The sequence below is a fragment of the Hevea brasiliensis genome, chromosome 8 (genome assembly GCF_030052815.1).
Source record: "Hevea brasiliensis isolate MT/VB/25A 57/8 chromosome 8, ASM3005281v1, whole genome shotgun sequence".
Classification (NCBI taxonomy): domain Eukaryota; kingdom Viridiplantae; phylum Streptophyta; class Magnoliopsida; order Malpighiales; family Euphorbiaceae; genus Hevea; species Hevea brasiliensis.
This window is the reverse complement of record NC_079500.1, coordinates 42,457,059-42,477,529: the sequence shown is the minus strand read 5'-3', so window position 1 is coordinate 42,477,529 and position 20,471 is coordinate 42,457,059. Positions and strand designations below refer to the sequence as shown.

At 32.8% G+C, this 20,471-nt stretch overlaps 1 protein-coding gene across 6 annotated transcripts in view; it reads left to right on the top strand.

The window, feature by feature from the left end:
* LOC110657156 (pyruvate kinase 1, cytosolic) overlaps positions 1-14,862 on the top strand; it is a 67,275-nt gene extending 52,413 nt beyond the window's left edge. For all 6 annotated transcript variants that reach the window (XM_021814261.2, XM_058151546.1, XM_021814291.2 and 3 more), the window contains 5 exons: positions 9,902-9,997; positions 10,123-10,190; positions 10,507-10,606; positions 13,207-13,248; positions 14,210-14,862. In XM_021814261.2, coding sequence (XP_021669953.2) covers positions 9,902-9,997; positions 10,123-10,190; positions 10,507-10,606; positions 13,207-13,248; positions 14,210-14,362 — 459 coding nt within the window. In that variant the 3' untranslated portion in view covers positions 14,363-14,862. The remainder of the gene's footprint in view (positions 1-9,901; positions 9,998-10,122; positions 10,191-10,506; positions 10,607-13,206; positions 13,249-14,209) is intronic.
* The last annotated feature ends 5,609 nt before the right edge of the window (positions 14,863-20,471 follow it).

The following is a 20,471-nucleotide window of genomic DNA, read 5'->3' as shown; positions in this document are numbered from 1 at the left end:
AACGGGAGGTCGAGTAGGTCTAGAGACAGAAGGAACAGGCTGTGGGAGAGTACTAGACATTGGTTAGACAGTATATATTAAGAGATCATTCTCCTCTCCCTGACTCTCATACACAGATGATGGAGGAAAAAATGGAGTGGACTCAAAAAATGTGACATCTGCAGAAACAAGATAACGATTAAGAGTAGGAGAGAAACAACGGTACTCTTTTTGGAGCCGGGAGTACCGCGGTCGCTTGTTTGCTCCAGTACCTTAACACCTCTTGAAGCTCATTGTAGATTGGGTCATCCTTCTTTGTCTACCATGAAGAAGCTGTGTCCTCAATTTCAGTATTTATCAGTACTAGAATGTGAGTCGTGTCAGTTTGCAAAACATCATCGTTTGCCTTCTGTGTCTAGAGTCAATAAACGGGCTTCATCTCCTTTCGAGGTAGTTCATTCTGATGTTTGGGGTCCTTGTTGTGTTACATCTAAAACTGGATTTCGTTATTTTGTTACTTTTGTTGATGATTACTCTCGTGTTACCTGGTTATATTTAATGAAAAATCGTTCTGAGTTATTTTCTATTTTTTGTGCCTTTTGTAATGAAATCAAAACTCAATTTAATAGTTCTGTGCGCATATTAAGAAGTGACAATGCCAAAGAATACTTTTCAGCACAATTTCAGCCTTATATGACACAAAATGGCATTCTTCATCAGTCTTCCTGTGTGGATACCCCATCCCAAAATGGCGTGGCCGAAAGAAAAAATCGTCATCTTCTTGAGGTAACTCGTGCTCTTCTTTTTCAGATGAAAGTACCTAAACACTTTTCGAAAGTCTCTTTATGGCTTGAAACAAAGTCCTAGGGCATGGTTTGGGAGATTCAGTGAAGCAGTACAGGAATTTGGTATGCAAAAGAGTAAGTGTGATCACTCAGTATTTTATAGGCAATCTGAGGCTGGTCTAATTCTCTTGGTAGTCTATGTGGATGACATTGTCATCACTAGGAGTGACTCTGCAGGTATTTCATCTCTTAAAACCTTCCTCCAAACTCAGTTTCAGACCAAAGACTTGGGATTGTTAAAGTATTTCTTGGGTATCGAAGTTATGAGAAGTAAGAAGGGTATTTTCTTGTCTCAAAGAAAATATGTCCTCGATCTATTGACAGAGACAGGAAAATTAGGTGCTAAGCCTTGTAGCGCACCAATGACTCCAACTTTACAAATCAAGTAGCGTGGGATAGTGAGTTGTTTGAAGATCCAGAGAGATACAGGAGATTGGTAGGAAAATTGAACTACCTTACAGTCACTCGTCCTGACATTGCTTATGCCGTTAGTGTGGTAAGTCAGTTTATGTCTTTCCCAACTATTGCTCATTGGGAAGCCTTGGAACAAATCTTGTGTTATCTGAAGGGCGCTCCAGGAAGAGGTTTGCTATATGGTAATCATGGGCATTTGAATGTTGAATGTTTTTCAGATGCCGACTGGGCTGGATCTAAGGTTGACAGGAGGTCAACTACTGGATATTGCGTTTTTATTGGAGGAAATTTGGTGTCTTGGAGAAGCAAGAAGCAGAGTGTAGTTTCTCGATCTAGTGCTGAATCCGAATACAGAGCCATGGCACAATCAGTATGTGAGGTAATGTGGATACTTCAATTACTAGATGAGACAGGTTTTAAGACCTCCCTGCCTGTGAAATTGTGGTGTGATAATCAAGCTGCTCTTCATATTGCTTCTAATCCGGTGTTTCATGAGCGAACCAAACATATTGAGATTGATTGTCACTTTATTCGTGAAAAGATTCAACAAGAGATCATCTCAACAGGACACATCAAAACTGGAGAGCAGTTAGGAGATATTTTTACAAAAGCTCTGAATGGAGCTAGGATTGACTACATTTGTAACAAGTTGGGCATGATTAACATCTATGCTCCAACTTGAGGGGGAGTGTTATGGAAAGTCAATCACTATGTTATGGAAAGTCAATCACTATATTATTTTTCTGTATATTTTGTATTCTGTATTCCTATTTAGGATTTCTTCCTAATTAGTAGAACACAATTATAGGAATCAATTGTATATATATACCCATGTACAGATTAATTGAAATCAATAAGAATCATCTCTTTCTACACCTTCCATAATTTCCTATTGCTCGAATCATTTCTCCAAAGCTATTATAATTCACAACATTAAAAGCTATTCCTACATCATACATCCATCGTTCTATGGCAACACACGCACGCTCCCTTAACTCCTTCTTCGCTGGGCTATTTTCATCAACAGTGGTTTGCCTCACATTTTTTCTCATAGCAGCCGGTTTTGGAGAAAAATAAGCATCAATAGGCCCTCTATTGCTTTGTGGTGGTAGAATTTTTACTCTTTTTGAAGCACTAGTAACACTACTATGAATTATTCCCCTTTGTTTTTCACTACCAATTTCTTGCACTACATCATCCTCTTCCTCATTTTCATCAATTCCTAATGTTTCAACATTCTCAAATTCAGGCGGTCTTTCCATATTCATGACTGATTTTTGCTCCTTTTTTTTTTTTTTTACTAATAATGTCTTGCATTTGACTTTTCACATATTCTGGACATTTTGGACATAGAATCACATTTTTATAACCTCCAGCAAGTTGTTTCTTGATTCTATTAACTCCCCTTTTACAAACTTTCATACAGTAAATGCACTGAAAATCATTCGTATTATTTTCATTAAGTTGAATCACATGAGCCCATCCTGGATATGTTCTTTTACTGCCAGTAGAAGATCCAGTTGTATTATACTTATCACTCATCTATGATCTGAAAAACAAAAAAAGTAACATAATTAAAAAGCACAAAAAAACACTATAAAGGTTGTGTTATCTCAATTCAATAGTAGCAACAAAAGCAACAAATATAAGAAAATAAGAAATTAAAGCAACAACTATCAATTCAAGCAAACAAGAAATTAAAATATTAAGCATTTGATTTTTTTCAATAATTTGCATAATTGTACATCATGCTATATTGGTATATTTAAAAAGTATTTATAATACTAATAATAATGCAACATATTGAAGAAAATTACAAATTAATTAATTAAAGCAATAATTCATCATACTTTCCCAAATTCCCAATCCAAGCAAATAAGAAATTAAAATATTAAACATTTAATTTTTTTAATAATTTGTATAATTATACATCATTGACCTAGAAACATTACAAATTTATGAGGATTTAACCCAAAATCGTTTAGAGTGGAGAAAGCGAATCCATATAGCCGACCCCAAATTTTTGGGATAAAGGCTTAGTTGAGTTGAGTATAATTATACATCATGCTGTATTAGTATATTTAAAAAGCATTTATAATACTAACAATAATGCAACATAGAGAAGAAAATTATAAATTAATTAATTAAAACAATAATTCTCAACACTTTCTCAAAATCCATTTTAAGCAAATAAGAAATTAAAATATTAAACATATGATTTTTTTCAATAACTTGTATAATTATACATCATGCTATATTTCACAATATTGTAACATTGAATTAGCATATTACATGATCACATAATCACATAATTACAAACTCACAATACCCATTTAATTAGCATATTACATAATCACAATTACAAATTCACATAATCACAATTACAATTACATAAATTTAATTAGCACATTTAATTACCTATTTAATAAAAATATATCACATTTAATTACCTATTTAATAAAAAAATAATCACAATCACAATTATAAAAATTTAATTAGCACATTTAATTACCTATTTAATAACATAATCACATTTAATTACCTATTTAATAAAAATATATCACACAATCACAATTACAAATTCACACTACCCATTTAATTAGCATATTATTATTACATAATACCTATCAAGAAATAAAATGACATCACATTAAAAGTTTAGCAAATTTTTTAAAAAAATTGCTATTGTCAAAAAAAAAAATTGTTGGAACTTGAAATAAATCCAGTAGCATGCTGGCATGAAATGGGAGTAGTGCAGAAAAAAGAAGAAGAAAAAAAAACAAATCGCAGCAGTGAGAGGAGAATAGAGCAGATGAGAGTGAGAGGATAAAACATCGTGAAGATGAGAGAGAGAGAGAGAGAGAGAGAGAGAGAGAGAGAGAGATGTCGACATACTTGGTTTTTTTGTTTTGGCTTGATTTGTTGCTGGTGGCTCTCTATTATTGCTTCTTCAAACTGCTGAGTAGGTGAAGGACTGAAGGTAAGTTGATTAGGGCTCCTTTTATTTTTTTTGCTATTAAGAAAAAAAAAATAAATTTTACGTTTCTTTCACAAAGTGGCGCCTTGGGGCCTTGTTGCCTGTTGCCTTTCAGGTCCGAGGCGTCCGCCTTGTCTCAGTCGCCTCGCCTGGGCCTGGGGAGTCGCTGGAGCGTCGCCTCGCCTCGCCCAGCCCAGCGCCTCTTCTCGCCTTTTACAACACTGGGATAGTCAATATTCATATTTAGTTATATTCTTAATTAGTAGATTCTTAATGTGCGTTCTAGTTAACACTAGCAAGTGCACTAGTCATTTCCAAGTAATATAATGATGAGAAAGAGTATCATCCCACAAGGATCAAAATTGTTAATCGTAATTAAGCTAATACTACCCTAATGTTATTTGAGAAATTGATAATTGAATTTAACTAAACTAAACTAATAATAACAATAAAAAATAAAAGCAAGCAAGTAAATCAATAAAAGAAACTTATTATGACAAAAGTGCTAGGGTCAGATTTCACCTTCACCTATATATGACAACCAATCCAATGGAAGTTTTACATCATGAGATGATAGAATTCAATATGTTCAATTGTCCTTTTCAGGTAGAATGGTCTCTATTCAGATGCGAAGAATCTAGATGCATAGAGAATAGGAATATCTTACAGTTAATTTATCCTGTTCGGTTAGGAATTAAATAGACCACACATTATTTCTTAGGTCCTTCTTCAGGTAGCCTAGTACTAATGTGATATGCAATACTCTTTCTAGAAATCATTTATGCATTCAAAAGAGAATTAATTATAGCTTCTCTATTCGAACCTCATTAGAACAATCAATCAATTGAATAAATACAAAGCATTAAGATCAAATATTGCATAATTTCATGAAAATAAAATTAATGCATTGAATTAAAAAGAAATCATAGAGATAGTAGAACTTGTGAAAAGACAAAAATACATCATGAAAGCTTAAAGAACAATAATAAAGATCAAGCTCTAATTGTAGGTGCATCTTCAAGTTTCAATCTGTATAAATCTTCTCTCTCTTGCTCTCAATTGTGTGGCTGTGGATCTCTCTTTAGACTCCCCCTAAAGTGATTCTCGTTTTTCCTCTTCCCCCCCCTTAAAATAGGAAATATTTGCCCTATTTATACTTCTTTTGGTTTTAGGATACTCTCCTCCAAATAGGAAATAAAAACCTAATAAGATCAACAATTAAAATTTGTACAGCTCATCGCATACGACCATGCCTGTGTCTTGCCTATGGTTGAGCTACTGAACAGATTTTGATCCATGAAATTATGCCTCAAAATCCAGTAGAGTTGCAATCTCTTTCCAGCCCAAATAGGAGTCTTTTCTACAAAAAATATATACCAAAAATTAAAAGTCCTAAAATAATTAAAAGACAAACACTAAAAAGTAAAAGTTAAACAAAATAACAAAAACTAATTAAAAACTAAATAAAATTTACCAAAACTACTTAAAATAAACGAATAAAAACACATAAAACTATATATTAAAATACGATATATCAAGTAGATTTATGTATTCCTATTTAGGTAGGATTTATATTCCTATTTAATGTAGGATTTAGATTCCTAAATATGTTTGAGTATTATTCCTAATTAAATAGAGTAATTATAGGAGATTTGTATATATATTTGTGTGTGTGTGTGTGTGTCTATAACCTTCTATTTTATAGAATTAATGAGAATTAAAGATGTAACCCTTTGATTTCTCTCTCCTCTTTCCTTTCTTATTCTTATTCTTAAATCTTAACAATATATTTTATATCTAATTAATATTAAAATAACTAAGCCTTAATCCCAAATTAGTTGGGGTTGGCTACTTATTATAAATTTATATAAATTAATTGATATTATATTAATTAAATTTATAGTGCTTATATAATTTATTTTTATGAATTTTCTTTGTTTTTGCACCTTGCATCGCTCAGAAGCGCACCTTTAGCCTTTAATAATTATACCTAAGACATGGGCTAGACTGCTTGCTCGACCTGATCTAATTTGCTACTGTTTGCATGGCTTTGACATATATTTTGGTGCCTCAAAGCATTGTCCATTGTATTTCTTCTTTGGCTAAGTTGATGGGCTCATTAGAGGAAGTGCATGAGCTTTTCTTCCTTTTCTAGTACTACAATAACTTGAGTGTGGCTAGAAACAATTAATAGTATCAATTTGTAATTTTTGATAAGAAAATGTTGAAAACATGCATATAAAGACTCAAGTCCTTGATACCATGGGAGAACTAAGAACCTACCAACCACTTAGACTGATATATTGTCTTTGCATTTGTTTCTTACTATTCTTAATTGATACTAGGGTAAAAAAAGGGGCCCAATTTGGCAACCTCAAGCTAAGTTGGTTCTTGGAAACTGGTCATGACATTTGTGCATAGTTTTTGTGCTAGAAATTGTCTTGGCGTGTTTAATCATGAGTTGAGTTCATGGATTTAAATCAAGATTGTCATCACGGGTAACGAAAACAGGTCTGTAATGGTCGTAACGTAACTATAAAAGCCTATCACTATGCAAATGTTTTGAAAAGTTTGCAAAGTTTAGGAAATGAATAGATATTTAAAGATATAAGTATTATTAAAATGCACAACTAAATAACAAGCATAAATATATCAAATAAAGACATTAAATCCATCATTCATAGGCATCATTAGTATTAATCAGTTTAAAACTAAAATAACTATGTAGATATAAATAACTAACCTTATACTTAACAACCATTAAAGAAGCTTAAAACTTTATTTGATGTTATATTAACTAATGTATTTTACTAAAATAAACCTGAAAATAGTTCAAAATTAGAATAAAAAAATAATGATAATCTATAGATTGGGCAAACTAATCCTTCGTACTATAAATTTAACAAAAAACCTAGCATTAAGCATAATTATCTTAAACAAATAAGCCCAAAAAAAAAATAAAAACAAAAATAAATAACTCACTCTTTCCAAGATATGGATGCGGAGAATTGACATAGTGTGAAGCTCAAATAGAACATTGTCCACACATAATACACAAGTATTAAGAGAAAAAAAAATTTGTACAATTTTATTAACTAAATCTCTAAAAACAGAAAATGCATAGGATATATGAGTATTTATAGAGATTTAATCTCCTAATCCTAATAGGAAAATATAAATCTTAACTAAAATAGGAAATTTAGTTATATCCAAAATTGGAATCCTAAATAAAATAGGAAGGCATAATCTAAATCCTAATTAAAATAGGAAGAAACAAATCCTAATTGAATAGGAAAGTACATTAAAATCTTAAATATATTAGCATTGAAAATGATGAGATTTCATGATCCAACTTGAGCGAGAGTATTATGAAAAGTTAATTTGTATTATGTGTGTGTGTGTGTGTGTGTGTGTGTGTTTAATTAGTAAAGCATAATTTCAAGGATTAGTTAGAATGATTGTAGGGTTGTTTGTATGTACTCCCTCTGTGCATTTTCATCTGTCGCATTTGGGTTTTACATGGTGATTAAGGAAATGATTGTATAGCCTCATTTTTATAAAAACATACTAATAATTGACTAAATTACCCTTTATCTCTACTAAATACAACAAATATTTATAATTTTCTAAAACTAATAAACTAATAAATTAGAGTAATTATGTGACATAAAAGGTAAAATTAAAAAAAAAAAGTTGTTAATACTCTTGGTATTCTAAATGCAACATATAATTTTAGACAAAAGAAAAACTCAAGTACGACAGATACAAATAGATGGAAGGAGTATATGTGATTTATATTCTATCAGAATACAAGTGAAGAGAATAAAGATGTAGTCTATGTGGTTCTCTTGCCTAACTTTTTTTTTTTTTCCCTTCTTTCTTTCTTATTCTTTTAATTTTTAAATTCTTAACATGTTATAAGAGCTCTTGATTTATTTGGGTTTTGGTACTATTCATGGTTGGCACTGTCCATCGACACTGTTTATTGATATTGTTCATCGGCACTATTTACAGGGTAGTATTCACTGTTCCTAGACCTAGAATATTTTTTTCTTCTGGTTGCGCAGCTCTTTGTTTTTAGCCTCTCCTCCACGCGCCAGTGCATGGGGAGCGTGCTTCACTTTTTGTCTCCAATCTTCTCATCCGATGTCACCTTGATGGGGGGAGTCCATGCATGTTAGCTGCAAGACGTTTGGTGACCTATTTTAGACCCTTTGGATATTATGACTTTCAGTGTTATGCTTTGTTTTGGGTGACCCTTTGGGTGTTTTGCCGTTTAGTGCTTTGTTTAGGGTTGGATGTGTTTCTTGTAAGCTTGGTGTTTTGACCTTTTATTTGGTATTGTTATGTGGGTATTGGGTTTTGGACAACTATCTTATCATAGCCTTGTTTTGATGTTGTTTAAAGATTCACCTATTGTTTCATCTTTTTCCTTATTGGTGTCGCTTTTGAAGGGAGAAGTGTAACCTTATGAGCTGCATTGTGTTGGTGTTTCCTCCCCAACATTGCCTTTGGAGAGAAAGTGCAACCCTGTGAGTTGCTTTGCGTGTTGCCTTTGTGTAGATGTTTCCGAATCTAGTTCTGTTTTGTATTTTTGTTGGTTGTGCTAGTTGTGCTATTTGTGAACTATTGTGAGGGAGTTATTGGCTTCAATAAGAATCTCATTAAGGGGGAGTGTTGGAATTGATGAGATTCCATGCTTCAACTTGAGTGGGAGTATTATGGAAAGTCAATATGTATTATAAATATTCCTATTTAGTGTAGTATTTGTATTCTTAAATAGGTAGAGATTTGTATTCTTAATTAGTAGCGTATAATTATAGAGCATAATTTTAGGAATTAGTTTGAATGATTTTAGGGATGTTTGTGTATAAATACGTAATATTCTATTCTATCAAAAATAGAAAAAAAAATATAATAAAGATGTAGGATTTGTGGTTCTTTTCCCTTCCCTCCCTTTATTTCTTTCTTTCTTTCTTTCTTATTCTTCTAATTCTTAAATAGAGAGAAAAATAGGAAACTATCTAAGTCCTAGATGGAATAGGAAACTAAAATAAAAAACCTAATTAGAATAGGAAACATTAAAATTGCATAGGAAAAAAAATATAGCTTCCACATGAACATGCTCTGCATAAAGAACTAGAAAGATAGTTGATGATGTTAGCTCAGGAGACAAGAAGTAAAAGATTTGTAGAAAGCAAATTTTAGATGGAAAGGTGTGTGAGAGAAAATGAGACACAATAGGTTGAAACTCTCAAACCACAAACAAAGCATGAGGAAGGGCTGTTGCCTCCTTCTGGACAAAAAAGAAAGAAAGAAAGAAAGAAAGAAAGAAAGAAACAGATGTTGGACCATTACCATTACATAATGGTGAATAATGGTCGTTACTGTTATGTAAAGGCCGTTACAGTCTTTACAGTGCAAACATTTTTTTTGCCTTAAAATAATGAGTGTCATGCCAATAAGAGACTATAAACTTGTAAATAATGGCCGTTACATAATGTAACTATTGTTATTTAAACCTATAGTTGAGTTGGCTTGGGCTGATCGTCATAATTGATCATGGTAGAAAGAACATATTTGCAATTTTCTTTTGTTAGTTCGAAATCTATCACGAATTTTGTTCTTTGATTTTTGTTTTCTTTTCTAATGTGATATCCTAATTGAAATAAATTTTCATCTACAGGCAGAGAAGGTTTTCAATCAAGATTTGTATTTCAAGAAGACTGTAAAATATGTTGGAGAACCAATGACTCATTTAGAATCTATTGCTTCCTCAGCGGTATTCTCATAATGTTATGTTTTACTTCTTGTGTGTGTTTTGTAACTTTGTATGCTTAAAGTTTTGAATTTTTTTTCCCTTTATTGTACTATATTTATATTTTCATCACCTTTTTGGTAATTTAGGTACGTGCTGCTATCAAGGTGAAGGCTTCCGTCATTATATGCTTCACTTCAACAGGAAGAGCTGCAAGGTCTTCTATTCTTTCTATTACTTTTATTATCTTTATCTAAAAACGAATGAATTTTAGTTTAATTGTATTGAAGTTGTCTCTAAGGTTGTAAGGTCTCGATTTTGAGTTTTAGTCCTAGTCAGAGACAAATGAACAAAAAGAAATAGTTTATATCTAAAATGCAAGTGCTCTTGGAATTTGATTTTGAGTTTCTTTTTGAAATCCCTTTTTGAAATCCCTTTGAGATGATACAAAAATTTCATTTCTTCAAAATGAAGAAAAAAGAAAATATTGATCTAAAGCTTATTGGAATTTCAGATTTTATTTAACAACGCAGGTTGATCTCAAAGTATAGGCCAACAATGCCTGTGATATCTGTTGTTATCCCTAGGCTTAAGACAAATCAACTACGTTGGATCTTCTCTGGTGCTTTTGAGGTATGCTATTGCATTTGATTAGATATATTTAATTTTTGCTACAGCTAGTTGTATTGCCTTTTTTTTTAAATAAAAAATAAAAAATACTGAATACTTTATCCAACTTGACTTTGTTAGAGATATAAATTATTCTTGTGTCCTCACCTACAAAAGGTTGAGTGGTTTAATCATGGTATTTTCTTCCTCTAACTAGACGGCCTAGAGTTTGAATCTTGGGCTCCTCCTCTTATTAATTAAAATTACAAGATCTCTTATTAACACTTGGGCTTTGCATGAAGGGCAGTGTTAGAGATATAAACAATTTTTGGACACTCACCAACTAGTTTAAGCTTTTAGGGTGATTAAATTTACAAGATTTCTTGTCCACACTCCAAGTCCAAGGGCCTCTGTGTTGTGTGTGTGTGTGTTTGTTGTGGTGGGGGTGGGGAGGAGGTGGGTAGGTGGGTGGGGGTGTGGTTTATGTTAGAGATATAACCTATTCTTGAGTTCTCACTTACAAGTTTTAGATTTTAGATTAAATGGTTTCTTGTCATACTCAAAGCTGCAGTCCAAAATAGTTGGAGTTGGCCACATGGACTCTTTTTTTTTCATTCATCTTTGATTGGTGCAAAACGTTGTTTTAGTTGTGATACTAAACCAATTTTCACAATTTTGGCTCATGTTGTTTTCTTAGTTAATGTTTGAACAAGGGACCCTAATTATTATTATTATTATTATTATTATTAGCTGTGTTAACTACTTAGATTATGGACAAAGCCAATGGAATTTCTCCTTGACTACACACATCTTGTTGAAACTGCTTAACTGATTTTGATCGTTCATACTCCTTTTTTGGAACAGCCTCTTTTCAAAGTAGGGGTGAGGCTACGTACGTCAACCCTTCTTAGAGCCCACAAGTGTGCGATGCTTCCTACATTGGGTCACCCTTGTACTTCTTTTTGAAACATTTTGTCATAAATAAAGTGAATCAATTTTCCCACTGGGGAGATGGGAAGCCAGTCATGAAACTTGTAACTGTACATGAAGCAAAGCAATTTGTTGAAAGGGGAGATGGGAAGCCTTTTGCACTTGCTACCTATGGTTCATTTAACTTGAATGATCAATATGTGCTGAGATGGGAAGCCATTGCCTATTTTCCCAACTTTTACTCATTTTCCCACTAATTTGATGAACTTTCATTCCTATGCCTAAGTATCCTTATTCAACACGGTAAATTAGGGTAAACTAAAGGGTTGAAATGTTCATTGCATTGGAAAGCAATTGACTGCATATATGTCAATATAACAAAGCATACATGCTTCCTAGTCTGGCATGTAATTGTCATGAAATCGTTTCATTTAATGTTTAATTATAAGGACCCATCTCCCCAAGGTGTTTCATGTAATAAACATGCAAGTTTCCCCTGTTTCAAAAATATGCAGTTTAGGTCATGATTGTGTAATTGGTTTGCATATTCATCATAGACAAAATGTCAAAAATACCCATATTTGTGGTTAACATCGAATTTGCAAACTGTTTTTCTCAGTTTCTAATACCTATATTTGTTGTCACCAAATCCTAACTGCCACCTGGCCTATTTTCTCTAGGATTGTTGTACTCTTCCTTAGCCCTATTCTCTTTGTCATTTCTTCCGTTTCATTACACCTTGCTGTACAAAATAAGAACCCCTGAAAACAAAAGCTGTCTTGCAACTTGGTTTACTGGATTAAGCATATTATCATGCATGCCTGCAGCAGTTTTGTGATTAAATGCCAAGGGTTTTCCTCTCTTGCTAATGATGTTGACATAAGTTGTTTGAAGAGCATTTAGTGTATCGCTTGACTTGTGGAGTGCTTTTGAAACATGTAAAATACAAGCACATGTGCTGTTGCAAATCATACATGCACATGTGTTTGCTACAAATAAAGTTATGGGAATTTGTTTCTTTTCGTGAGAAGAGAAACATCCAACAATTTGCTTATATAAAAGATATATTTTATGTGATCGCAATATTCCCAATAAGTTAAAAGAAAAATTTTACTGTACAGTCATACGACTGGCTATGTTATATGGTAGTGAGTGTTGGGCAATAAAGGAGCGGTATGTATCTAAAATGATATTTGCGGAGATAAGAATATTAAGGTGAATGAGTGGCTATACTAGACTAAATAAAGTGCGTAATGAGAGTATTAGAGAAAAGTTAGGAGTGGTGCCAATTGATGATAAGTTGAGAGAAAGGGAGATTGAAGTGGTTTGGTCATGTGAAGCGTAGAGGCTCCAGTTAGACAAGTAGAGCACATTGGATTAGAGTATAGAAAGAAAAGAAGGGGTAGATTTAAACTGACTTGGAGGAGAGTAGTACAACATGACCTAGAAGCATTACACATTTTCGAGGATTTAACTTAAAATTGTTTAGAGTGGAGAAAGAGAATCTATATAGTCGACCCAATAAATTTTTGGGATAAAGATTTAGTTGAGTTGAGTTCATCTCTGTCATATATAAATTTTGTTGAGAACTAAAACAATTTTAGATCCTTTATTTATTTATTTTTTTGGGTCATTTTAGATTGGGTTTGACGCTTATTATTCCTCTTTGTTCCCCCTTAATTATTTTGTGGCAGGCAAGGCAGTCGCTAATTGTCCTTGCAGATCCTCGGCATCCAGTAAGTATTGTTTTATGTGGAAAATTTCCCACTTCTCTTCATGTGTATGTGTGTGTGTGTGTGTGTGTCTGTATAGAGATAGAGAGAGAGAGAAGGCATGACACCCTTGCTTAATCTACCTATTTTCTTTGAATCTAAATTGCGTTTAGATATGACTTTGATGCTTGATATCCTAGTTAAATTTCATTGCATATTCAAAATGCTAAAATTGTATCATTATTTACTTAGATATTTGAGTCTTCTCCATAGATTCATTGGACCTACATGTTGAGGGATTGCTCTCTCATCCCCTTGAAACCACACTCTTACATTGATCAGATTTGAACCTTAATATTTCCAGTTTTGTAATTCTCTGTCCACTGGGGTATTTCCATGGTGATCCTAAGAATTAATTTTTTAGTCCAGTCCTCTTGACAATTGACATTCAACCAGAAGTATCATTTCATGGGACAAAAGAGATGGTGATGAATATTGCTCTAGTTTGTAGAGAAATTAATCATTGTCCTCATAAATGATGATAATCAGTGAACATTCATTTTAATAATTTTTTAATGAGGAATTTTCATACATCTATATAGTGTAACAGCATTGCTATCTTTGTATATTGATGCGCAGTTGGTTCGAACGTAGTTGAATGGCGAAAAATGATCCATATAACTAATTCAAACTAGTTCATGATTAAAGTTTAGTTGTTATTGTTGTATATAGTGTAATAGCAATAGTATTATATAAAATGTCATGGGCGCATCTGTGGCTGTGAATTGTTCTTTACCATTGAACTTTGGTGATTTTGTGCCTAGTTGAATTTCTTACCTGCCATTTTATGGATGCATGTACTTCAATTGCTTAGCATAGTGGCATATTCAACAAGTGATATTCTACTTCGATATTAGTTTATTTAATTTCTCATTTCATAGAATGATGAAATTATTTGATAAAATGGATATGACTGGTTTTACAGGCTGAATCTACAAATGCGACAAATGAGTCTGTTCTGAAGGTTGCTTTAGATCATGGAAAGGCAACTGGTGTTATTAAACCACATGATCGTGTTGTTGTTTGCCAGAAGCTTGGTGATGCATCTGTGGTGAAAATCCTTGAGCTTGAAGATTAAAGCAAATGCAAGTGAATTAATTGACAAGCAAGTATTTCTCTCTGTTTTGTGCATTAAATGGTTGAATTGAGGATCATATCCTTCATGTTAATTGCATATTTAGCCAAAGAAAGAACATGTACTAGTACCAACAATGGTCCAAGGAATTTACATGTACATGAACTTGGAACCATTTTTTTTGAGGTTTTGGATAAAAGAATTGGGGCTTGGGGCTTGGGGCTTGTGGCTCGATGTCGAGCTTGCTAGATATGTATTGTAATATGATTGAACATTGATATAGCAGGGACATTTCTGCCCCAACTCTCAGATCAATTCTATCAACTCTATATAATGGTTGGCTCAGAACTTGGAACCATTTTTCTTGAGGTTTTGGATAAAAGAATTGGGGCTTGGGGCTTGTGGCTCGATGTCGAGCTTGCTAGATATGTATTGTAATATGATTGAACATTGCAGATCAATTCTATCGACTCTATATAATGGTTGCCTCAGATTCTATCAAATGGAAATCTATAATTGCTTGCTCTTTTATTGTTAGCTTGCAAAAGTTTTTTTTTTTTTTTTTTAAATTGCAAATATCATTTTTGTTATCAGCTATAACTAGAGAACTGTATTCTCATAGTATGTAGTGTATGGAGATTTTTTTAAGGTAAGGTGATGAAAGATAAGGTATCAAATATTTTCAACCCATTAAGGATTGAAAATGTGGAGGTTTTGAAACATTTAAAAACTTTACTCGAATAATTTTTATAGCCTGTTTTTGATTTTTACTTTGTTTTTCACTTTCGTCCTTTTAACTTCAATTTGTTATTAAAAAAAGCTTTGAATTTTAATTTTGTTTGGTAAGCAGATTTTCAGGTTAAAAAAAAATAATGAAATTATATTTTTACTTCTTTTTCTTTCGCACTCAAAAAGACGATGACTGTTTCAACCACTCTCTAGATTTAGCACAAAAATAAAAATGCTATTGTAGAGCGTGAAGTGAAATATATTCACTATAATTATATAAAATGTACTAGGTAATGCCTAGGAAAAATAGAAAAGTAACAATAGTCTCACTTAAGTACTATCTCCTTAGACAGCATTTTTTAGACATTGTAAATCCTTATTTTGTGATGAGTATGTGCATTGAGGCCATGGGAAATTCGATGATGAAAAATTATGACTGTAAGATGTAATTAGAGACATGGAGCTGAATTATTAATTCCGTGGCATGATTTTAAAAAAATAAAAATAATAATAAAGTTTTGGAGAAATTAATTTAATTAAATTTAAATAAAATTTTATTTTGTTTAAATTTAACATGGGTAGTTCTTAAATGGATCTAATTAAGTTTAATTGGGCTCTATAGGTCTAAGAAAGCCTAGTTAGGAATTTTAAATGGTATCAATTTAATTATTTTCTAAAAATTAAAATAACAAAATATCTCTCTCCTCTTTGGCCCCACTCTCTTCCTCACTCCCTATTGGTGTCACCCCTTTTCCTCTCTTTCTATTGGTTGGAACACCCCACCCATATTCTAGTCTCATCCAAATTCATCAATCCTAGTCATTTAAGTTATATGAACTTTATCACACTAGGACTCCAAACCCGACCACACCTCTTCCTCACTCCCTATTGGTGCCTTCCATTTTTTCCTGTCTTCCTATTGGTTGAAATACCTCACCCATATCCCAGTCTTATTCAAAACCCTATCATACTTCTTTCCCAAAACCCTATAAATACCTTACTAGAGAAGGGAATAAGGGGGGATGGGAGGAAAGAGGAAGAAAAAATTCAGAGCTATAAGAAATTTAGAGATATTAAAGACTCTTCGAGTTCTTCCTTATTTTTTCTTTTCTTCAAGAAGATTTTCATACAAGATTTCTAGAAGGTTAGTTTTTATTGTTTTCTTTTCAAGATCTATGCCACACAATATTTTAATTCTATGCTCTTTGCCTTCAATTTATTTTATATGTTCATATAAATCATGTAATCATGTTTAATTTGAGGGGATACACAACCTGCACATGTTTAGTTTCTGTGTCTCGTATTTTTATTACTTTTCTTTATTTTCTGAATCTGTAAAAAATTTGTAAAAATTATATTCATATTCTACACGAAATTCCATTAATTTTAGGCATAAGAATCACTAAAAAAGCTTTAATATTTTGTAAGTTATGGCTGTTTGAAATTAGAGTTCCTATAAAATCTGATTTGCAGGATATTCGAATAGTGGAGCCCATATCTCCCTTGTACCTTAATATTTTTGTGTAAATCTAGTGTCTAAAATTAACTTCAGAATCTTATGAATCTTTTCCAATTGGTTTTGCATTCATATCTGTTGTGGTTAATGAGTTATGAATCTTACAAAAAAGTAGTACGATTCTATCACTTAGAAAAGTTACGATTTATGTAGACTATTCAGCTAGGGTTTCGTTTGATTTTTAAATTTTATGATCTTGTATGATATGTAGGCTATCTTCTGTAATTTTTTTTATGATTTTTAGGCATGTATAACTATTTTTAAAAAATCGGATTTCTTGCTACCGTTAATCTTCCAGAATTTAGAAATTGTATATTTATGCATGTTCTTGTATTTTCTTGGGTTTTAATTGATATTTGATCTATTTTCTGTGTTCTTTTAATTCAAAAAGTGTTATGAAGTATTTGGATCATGTTAGAAAATTTAGACCATTAGGTAGTTGTAACTAATTAGGAATCTTAACCCTTTATGAGACTAGAGTTAGAATCCAATGTAAATTGTTATTAATATTTTTTTTTATTTCTTTTATTTTCTTTAGTTTCTTTATTTTTTATTACAAACAAAATTGGTAAGTAGCCCTAAGGTAAGTACCCAAGAGGGCATTTGCGTGGAGCTTATATGGAGCTAAACGGGAGTAAGCCAGGGATATCATTGCCATACTAGAAGAGAAGACCCTTTTTTAAGGGTAGCTTGCCCCAATGGCAACTGCATTTACCAAAAGGTAAGTAGCTCTAAACTTCTCGAATAACCACTGGCATGAAATTGTAGTAATAATAAAACTTTTATTTGGTAAATTAAAATTAACTTTATTTTTAATTTAACTGACTTTTGCATGTAATTAATTTAAATAAATACTTTGTAAATTAAAATTAATTTTGTTTGTAAATTAAACTAACATTGGCATGTAAATAAATTTAATTTAATACTTGATAATTGTAAAATAAATTTACATGTTAGAAATCTTTATTAGGTTGTGATTGTTTGGGCCTTATGTGATATTAGAATAAATTACACATGTACATAATTAACTTAGTTCAATTATCCTTAGGGTAACTTGGTGAAAATTAATTAATTAGGTTAAATAGAAACGTAGGGTTATTTGAAATTGAATTTGTTTGTAAATTAAATTCTCAATAATAAATTAATTTTAGTCATCTGGTAAATATTATTTAAATAATTAGCAACCCCATAGATAGGAATTACTTGTGCTTGAAAATTGTGTATAAACAACAACCCTTTTGTGAATTACTTGCGTGTGTAGGATTAAAATTGCATTTTTTAGGATGAAGTTTAATAAAGGAATAATAAACAAGACTTTTAGAAGTATTAGTAGAGGACTGGTACTCGAATTAACGAGGTTAGACCAGGCGTAAGGGGTGCCTAACACCTTCCCCTCAGTGGTAGTTGAGATGAACCTAGGCCTATGCATAGGCCCAATGTGTGTATAGGCCCAAGTCCATTTCAAAACCCATGTTGAGCAAGGGATGCTTACTTATGGTTAAACTTTAAGGATATAAATCATTTGTTTGTGAGGGGAAGATCGTCCTGGACCAACCCCTGTTAGTGTGTCCAGTGTACCGTAGCCTAGGATAGAATTTTTTTCTTACCCTGCACGTGAGAGTTGAAGGTATAAGGAGGCGAAGATTCAGTTCTTGAGATTTTTTTTTTTTGTGTTTTTAATTCAATCTTTGGTCCGATTTTAGTTCAGTTTATATGGTCTGGTTTTGGTTTAGTTTTCGTTCTATTGGTATGGTTCAGTTTTGGTTTTGTAAAAGTAAAGCCCAAAAAAAAAAGAAAAAAAAGAAAAAAAATGGTCCATTCATGCATTGCATTCATGTACATAGCATGCTTAGGTTAACCCTTAAATCCTATTTTTTTGAGCAAACATAGCCTCAAAACACACCAAAGATACTTCCAATCAGGTCACTTGGGTTAGGGAAGGGAAGAGACTAGTAAGGATTTCACCTGCACTACTTAAGATGGAAGAAACTATGGCCATGCTTGATGAAATATTAAACGCCAAGATGTTTGAGCTAGAAGAGAAAATTGTGGTCAACTTTAGAAAGAGGCCCCGAGGTAGACCAATTAAGTGGCATTAAAGTTATTGAGGTTCAAATTGTGTTTCACACTCCAAGGAGATTTTTCCAATTTAGCCAACCCTTATTCGAAGTTTTAGAGCGTCTCAAAGCTCAAGACCTCCTACAACTCTTAGCACCCAGACCACTACCAAATTCACTCCCACCTAGCTATGATATCAACCAATGTTGCCGGTTCTACCAAGCCCACAGTCATGACACCGACTGATGCTTTCAACTTAAGCATGATATCTAAGACCTAATGGATGCTAAAAGGATAATTGACCCAGAAAATCAACCAAAAAGCCCCATGCCTAACCAAAATTTTCACCTACACCAGGTCTCTATATGATCTCCATCACCTCAAATAACCCTAACAGAACTATTGACTTTATCCAACCCATCCAAAAGCCCAATGAACTTGAGTCTATAATGGTTGTTGATATTTGTGATAATTCAAGCTATGATGAGGGTCCTTTGGATATCTGGACTAATTCTGATGAGGAGATAGTTGCATTATAACTAGATGGTTCAGTTCCACTAATGTCTAATTTTTAAGTTGTTGGGATCTATGAAAACTAGATGGATCTAAAAGTGGCTACTATGAAGAAAGGAATGAAGTTTTTTCTTTGCATAGGCCTAGGAGAAAGTATAGATGGTCTGGTGACTTTCTTGAGATGAAGGGGCAGATCATGAGTCATGGTTTGGGCTATGAGCCAATAGAAGAGGAAGAAGAGCCAAAGCCTCCTAAGTTCTTGAAAGAGGGGGCAATTACCTTGACATATGATTAGGGGTTACCACATGTGAAAGAGCTAAAGCAGAAAATCAGCACCATTGATCTAAGGATTGCATGGAAAGCCAAACACCTAAAGCTACACCCCTAAGCTTGAGTCTGTCTTTTGTAATGCTCACAATAGTGATACTGATGTTTCGAATTCTGATGTACTTGATAAAGATTTTGAGGCAAAGATCAATAACATGACCAGTCCTTTTGCTTACTTTTTTGATGTTTATTCTAGTAGGCATATGCATGGCATTCATAATCATTTAGAATTTATTTCTATTAATGCATCAAAATCAATCTCTATTAATTTGGGTATACCAAATAATCCTAAAGACATTAAGTTAGCTGAAGATTTAACCCAAGAAGAAAGAGATAAATTTATAGCCTTGTTAACAAAGTACCAAGAAGCACATGCCTCAAGCTTAAAATTAGATGGTCGATTCCCAAGCCAAGCTAGTGTTCCCATAGGAAAAGAATGATCAAAAGTTGACTTAGCTAGTTATCCTAATGAATAGTAAAATTTTATACTATGAAGGATTAATAGTAGCACATGTGGACTTAGAGGGAGAAGGAAAATGATATGAAGACATAAGGAGGTCTCTGAAAGTGAGAGAATACTCGCAATAAGCCTGCAAAAGAGATAGAGCAATAATTCATAAATTAGCCACTCAATTTACTGTAGCTAGGGGGCAATTCTACAAACTCTTATTTGTGATAGAAAAATAGGTTGAGCAAATAATAAAAAAAGTACATGTAGGAATGTGTGGTCCCCATATGAATGGAAAGGTTCTAGTTGGGAAAAAAAATATTCAAAACATATAAGGATAGGCCTGAAAAACTCCCTTATGTTCTTTAAGGTTATCGTAGTACTGCAAGGACATCCTCGGGGGCAACCCCATTCTCTTTAGTGTATGGGACTAAAGCAATGCTATCCATTAAACGAGAGCTCAGATCCTTGAGAGTGATGCTAGAAGCTAAGATCTTAAAAAAATGAGTGGGCTTAGAAGA